A 6597-nucleotide genomic window follows, 5' to 3' on the forward strand; every position below is an offset into this window, starting at 1 on the left:
CATTTAGCATTTAGCAATGATCATTTAGCAACAATTATTTGGTACTGATACTCTGGTATCCAGAATCAGGTACAGGTACAGGTCCGGACCTGGACCTGATCCTCTGGACCTGGACCTGGACCTGGACCTGGACCTGAAAGAGCCGAACAGGTACCCACCCCTAGCGCAAATTTATCATTACCACGAGCAAATAATTTCCTTTCTTCTGCACCTGCCGCAACCACGAATGTATAATTCCGGGAACATGTCCATTTTTCTCAGAACATGACAATATGCTACCATGAACAATGTGATTTACAGTATCACATGAAATGATCAAATTTGAAATGATCAAGGTAATTAAGGAATAACAAGTCAAAATTTCAAGACACAGACTGAATATTTTCGACCTGTGCCCAATACTGCCATTGACTCTTTTCTCCAAAAAGATATCATGTTACAAAACTTCTAACATATTGTTTTTCGAAAGTCTGTAACAATTGTCTTGTTACATAAAAAGAAGTGAGGAGTGACAGCCTTACAGCCAGCTGTTTGGGGAAGTTATCAAAGACTCTCTCCAGTAGAGTCCGTGTGGGTTTCTCGGCACAGAGCACCACCAGTTGTACGTTCAGGTCCCCGTGGAGCAGCAGGCCCTTGGCCAGTACGCCGACACGCATCACGCCCTTCAGCGCTCGCTGCTGCTGCTCCTCAGTCTTCTTCTCACTGAAGGAGGTGAACGACCTGAGCAAGGTCAACAATAATTCATTAAAATTTTCCACATGATTAGTGGAAAGGAAAGGAAAACAAGTGAAAACATCTTTCCCAGCTCCCAAATGTACATTAGTAAAAAACTAAGTCAACATTGATTAGCTTTACGCATTACACATAGTGAGACAGTAGAGTGAACCTAGATTTTGTATTACACAGATTTCCAGTCAACGATGCCTTAAAGCTAAACATGAAGCACATCTACAAGCTGATGATTATGTACAATGATTATCTGTTTCAAAATGGCCCCAAAACCTGTTTGTTCATGACTGAACGATACGATGTTTAAAAAACAAAATGTCAGACTGTCGCCAAGCTACAGCCCCAAGTCCCAAATTGGCATTCTCGTTTCTTCCATTCAACTACCAGGCGAGGAATACACGACATTGCAAATGTTTAAGTTCTAAAAGGAGAGGCATTAGCATGTGGGACCTATTACCCCTTGCAATTATCATTACTGCATTTTGTCTCACAAGGAGTGGTGACAAATTATAAATTGGTACCTCTAAAAATGATGCTGTAAAATTAGAAGTAGCGTCTTACCCTTCCTTGGTCTCCTCCTCTCCTTCCTTCTTTTCCTCCTTGACCTTGTCTGTGTCCATTTGCTTGGGGTTGTCACTAAGAGGACAAAACCAAGACAGTTAACAATGACCTGCAACGATTCTTCAGAACTGCAAGGGCTTTAACAGGGCAGTTTCAAATTCATTTAGTATTCGGTAAATTTTGGCAGTTACGTATTTCTTGCTATCTGGAAATTCTCAATTTTTTCTTCCGTTAGTGGTAATTTTGGTTCACTATCAATTTCTCTGTTCGTCTCTTGATATTACTTGCAGAATGCCAACAGTTCTATGTTCTGTTTCAGCACTAAGAAGCAACCTTGGGCAGACTAAGGCTCTCTCCCAAAAAAGCACACCCAAATTTTTTTGAACACTAACACTTCAGCCTTATCTGATGGCTTCTCAGTGGTCTTCCCTGCTTCAGAGAGGTCATCACTACAGACAGGATAAAAACAGACATGGTCAGCTAAGCCAACCAACCAACAGGCATGACATCTTAAGTTCAGCCTGTATCTGCTTATACAATTTACTGATTTCATTGGCTGCAAAAAAAATCATCTTTTCAAACTTGAGGCTTACAACTCCAGCAAGAACAAGCAAAGCAATTTTCTGGGATTGCCCAACAAAGATTACTGGCAAAATGATGAGGTGTTACATCTGCCTCTTTGGAATAGCCTGTTGGTCTGTGGTTGTGCAGTTCCGAGGATATTTTGGTGGAAAAATATCTGGCACATATGCTGAATTAGAACATCTTCATCGATTAAGTTCTCAATGGCAACAGAGAGAACCGAAGAATTAGTCTACACAAAAATTATTCAGCCACTTGCAAGCGGAAGATGCAGCACTTTTTGAGACAGAAGATACAGAAGATTCAGTGTTTCATGCAACAACAGGACCAAAATGGCAGCCTCCATGAAGCGAGACACAGCAACACTGATGTGCACAAGTAAAAAGACACTGACATACCTCTCAGCTAGGAAGTCTGACACCAGTTTAAGGGCCTTCTCCGAGGCAGACACTATGTTCTGGACTGCTTGAAGCTGTAGAACACAGTACAACAGTGACCATCAATACCAGATTTAGTTATCAACAAACAATGCTGCTAACTATATTGCCACACTGTGGCAGGGTTACAAAAAGGTATCATTTTCCACATTTGTTCTTTATCAGTTCCCATTGGTATTTTAATATATACTTGAAATGGTTAAGGTAAACTGACAATGCAGAAGAAAGTTGAAATTCAGGTTGTACTCTTACCTCTGCTTCATTGGGATAGATAGAAGAGTGCTTGGCCATGACATGACGGTCATCAGATGTGTCTGGGCGGCGCAAAGGCTTCAGGTGGACAAACAGAAATATCATTTTTGATTACTCCCATTGAACACACAAGTTAATACACTTCACAAGCACAGCATAGCTACACCTTCAGTATTTCTTTTATAGATTCTCATTTCTTCTTGTACCAGCAATATCTTGTGATGATTTGACTTTGTTGATGACATCTCAACCATGCACGGCAACAGGCATACAATGTGGTTTGCTCTACAACTTACTTAGATAAAAAATAATTTGTGACCTCAAATGTACAAAGTCCTTGCTTCTTCTAGATGTATGCATACCCTTAACATCAAGTTAAATCCTTCACCCATTGTACATTTGTATATCTATATTGCACATAAGGAAATTAAAATATACAATTCCCTTGATAGATACACTTTCTGTAAGTCTTGATAATTTCACATGGTGATAGCTTTACAAGAAGAAGGCAGGGGCTTGGATATTTTACACAGACATAAGGGTGTCTGCCGTACACAGAACCTTCTACCATCGCTCTGGCACCAAGTCCAGAGCTGTGAGAAAAGAAAAAAAGGAGTTAGGTAAGGAGAGTGGAATTTTCAAGACTTACAGCATCTGGAAATTCAGCGATGTCCCTCATGTTAAAACCGACGAAGTCTGCCCTGCGACCCCTCTCCCTTCTGTGTGATTTTTGAGTAAGACATAAGGAGGGACACATGTTACTGTTACGTGGGTTTGTAGTCTAGCATGTTTTTCAGTCAGTGTTTTCAGCCACATGGAAGGATTGAAGTCCCAGGTTATTCACAGGAACATCTTCTAAGGCCACACTGACTTAAACTTCATGGATGACATCCTATGAAGACCCCCAAACTAGTGTGCATGGGTGACTAAAAAAAATTCCAGCCAAACCAAAAATGCTGCTAGACCAGAGAAATACAAAGCTGGTATTGTATTGTAAAGATGACTACTTTTACACTTTTACAACATGAGTTCTCGAGTTGAGCTTCGGTATGGCACCCAGGCCAGAGCGTAGTCGGGTGTCAATTTTTTTCTAGAAAGGGCAAAATCAATGTGTGCGCGGATGTCATCCATAACATCTAATCAGTGCAGCCTTATGTCCTGGAGACTTTTCCACCCATGGTTCTGAAAACACTGCTGTCGGCTGTGGGGGAGAAGGGGGGGTTAAGGGTCACGGCACGTGCTCACCATGTCCAGCGGTTTGGGGGGCGTTGGGGGCTGCGGGGGGAAATGCGGGGGCGGCGGATGCCCGCGGCGCCGGTAGAACTCCATCTCCTCCTCCCAGTGCCGCCGCTCCTCCCAATATCTCTCCTCTTCTTCCATCCTACGCCAATACATCATCTCCTCTTCATACAGCCTAATGTACATAATAACGTACACAAACCTTCTACAGGCAGCCTTACATGCCAGGCCTTTCCCCCTCAGTTATTCACACAAGTCAGCCACATTGAACAAAGCATTCAACAGTGCTGGGTATGGTCAAACATTGCCATCATATGTCAAGTCATAAACCAACATGTATAATTAATCATAGCATGACGCTAAACTTAACTCCAACACAAAGGGTACACAAGTGGCACATTTGATCAACAGCTGACATCACGCATCTGTTAAGTCTCATTGTGAATAAGGTCACGTGTCTGTTTACTGATTTATTATTATTTATCCTGATGAAGGTGACAGGGGTTGTTGAAAATTTGATCCTTGTGTTGTATACCCTTTGTGTAAGAAAAAAGATCAAACAATATTACAACATGTCCATGGTGAGAAGATCTGCTGGAGTGTACCTGTACTCCTCCTCCTCTCTCCAGCGCATCTCCTGTCTCCAGCGCTCCTCCTCATCACGTCTGCGCCAGTACTCCTCCTTGGCCAGCTGACGACGCATCTTCTCCTCCTGAAGCTTACGCGCGCGGATGGATGGCTTCACTTCAACCTGCAGCTCAGGGTCCACCTTTTTCTGTAACATCACAGATAATAGAATATCAATTATTATTGGTGCAAGTGGGCCAAGTGGGTACAGTGCTCGCCTTGCATTCAATGGGTCATGAGTTCAATCCTGGCCGAGTCATACCAAAGACTTTAAAAATGGTACATACTGCTTTCTCTGCTTAGCACTCAGCATTTGAGAAATTAGCTAAATATTGATGGTACACTGAAAAAATAAAGAGAGATTATCTTACCTAGCTTGGTTTTGGGCAATTTCAAACACTCCAAGTATGAAATGATGACGAAAATGTGCTAAGAAATGACAGTAAACATCAATATCAGAAAGATTTTATCGTCCAGAATATTTGTTTTTGTCACCCTGAAATTGCATTGGATGCCTTTATCGGTGATGGAAATCACTTGTTACTGTATCTTCCATCAACAAATGATTATTCCACTATAAAAATACAATGCATCTGAACAGACCTTGTATTGCAGGCGGTGGCGTCTCCCCTTCATGTGCATGTCCTTGGCATTGGGGTCGTTAAACTTGCACTCGCACAGCTTGCAGTGGAACTGTATGACCTTGCCATCGGCATTCTTGATCTCTTCAATGTACTCCTCGCCTGGAAGCACACATTGCAAAAATGAACAATGTTTTATGTCTAATATGACTTTGTGGAAGTGTACATATCAGTGAGTATGACTTTGTAGGAGTGCAAATCATCCCAGAACAAACCAAAAATATCCCTTTCTTCACCTAAACAAATGTTTCTAACTTACCAACTGGCTGCACCTCCTTTGCCTGTAACTCTTGCAGCAACTTGGAAGCCTCTTCCTGCTTTCCTATAGACCAAGGGGAAATACAAGGGATCAAACAAATGAGTTATATATAGACAACTACAAAGCAAAGAAAAAATAGAAATTACTGATAGATTAACTCCTTACAGGCTAAGTTGCTCATGAAGTAAAGAGAAGGTTAATGGCTGTACTCTAGACTTAAAAAGAAAAACAAAGACTTCTTTATCCTGTAAATCAGGACTTTTTTACTGTGAACAAGTGATTCACAAACTTTCTTTCTTGCTACACCTGCTGCCACCGCGAACGTAAACTTCTACAATTTAGTACAAACGTGTCCATTTTTCTCAGACCGCCAACTTTTGCTACCACAAACATTAAGTGATTTACAGTAATCAAATTTGATGTCTTACCAGCGTCAGTCTGTGCAGTGGATGTGCTGGCTACAGCAGCCTTGGCCGTAATCTCCGTCACCTTGGTCTCCTCTGCCTTGATGCCACCAGGAGTTGTACTCAGCTTGGTGCCACCTGTGGTAGAAGCTACATGTTGGTCCAAGCCTCATTATTCGGTTTCAATTTTCCATGACAAGACCAAGAAACTTCTTACCCATTGTCTTCTGTGTTCCTGGGACTCAATTTCTTATATATCATAGAAAGTACATGTACTGTAAATCAAGATTTTTGCAGTACTTTTACATTCGCTGTTTTTGTGGTCACTTGCTGTATTTATTATCACCGCTAACAAGTTCACTGACTTTCTTTTTGTTGCATCTGTCGCCATTGCAAGCCTGAAATTCCACGAACATGTCCATTTTTCTCAGACTGCCAATTTTTCCTACTGCAAACATAAAGAGATTTACAGTATCTTGCAAGAGAACACTTCAGAGCTCTGCGCATTTGGTTAGCTGGCAGAAATTTGATGCTACTTTGCTAGCCTGTAGTAACTATGAATACTACAATCCTCTTATCAATGGAGACAATTTTTAGTTATGGAAGCGAGCAGACCGTACCAACAAAGGTGATCTTCGGCGTGACGACCTTCTTGGGCACTGCGGCTGCGACAGCTGCGGTTGCGGCTGCTGCCTTGGGTTTAGGCACCGTGCTGGCAGGTGTGGTGGTGGTGGTCGCCTTGGCGGGGGCGGTCGACGTTGTGGTGGACGTACCGCCACCAGCAGTCACCAGGACGGGCTCTGTAGACGGGATGGGCTTCCCCAGCTTGGTGTGTAACTTCAGAACCTGGGGGAACATGATGTTAA

The 6597-nt window shown here is 42.4% G+C and overlaps 1 protein-coding gene across 7 annotated transcripts in view; it reads right to left on the reverse strand.

The window, feature by feature from the left end:
* The window catches only part of LOC109465961 (zinc finger RNA-binding protein-like), a 25308-nt gene that overhangs the window by 7680 nt on the left and 11031 nt on the right, over positions 1-6597 (reverse strand). For 5 of the 7 annotated variants that reach the window (XR_002139996.1, XM_019763462.1, XM_019763460.1 and 2 more), the window contains exons 7-17: positions 6352-6577; positions 5756-5881; positions 5328-5390; positions 5031-5170; positions 4406-4575; positions 3211-3280; positions 2562-2639; positions 2271-2344; positions 1683-1739; positions 1291-1365; positions 522-720 (exon numbers count right to left, since the gene is read on the reverse strand). Coding sequence is in view for 6 of the 7 variants with exons in the window: in XM_019763462.1 (XP_019619021.1) it covers positions 522-720; positions 1291-1365; positions 1683-1739; positions 2271-2344; positions 2562-2639; positions 3211-3280; positions 4406-4575; positions 5031-5170; positions 5328-5390; positions 5756-5881; positions 6352-6577 (1278 nt within the window). In the remaining variant the exon portion in view is untranslated. The remainder of the gene's footprint in view (positions 1-521; positions 721-1290; positions 1366-1682; positions 1740-2270; positions 2345-2561; positions 2640-3210; positions 3281-4405; positions 4576-5030; positions 5171-5327; positions 5391-5755; positions 5882-6351; positions 6578-6597) is intronic. The other 2 variants (XM_019763459.1, XM_019763463.1) reach the window with 2 other exon arrangements.

This window comes from Branchiostoma belcheri, unplaced genomic scaffold, assembly GCF_001625305.1.
Source record: "Branchiostoma belcheri isolate BF01 breed outbred unplaced genomic scaffold, Haploidv18h27 scaffold16, whole genome shotgun sequence".
In the NCBI taxonomy this organism is placed as follows: Eukaryota; Metazoa; Chordata; class Leptocardii; order Amphioxiformes; family Branchiostomatidae; genus Branchiostoma; species Branchiostoma belcheri.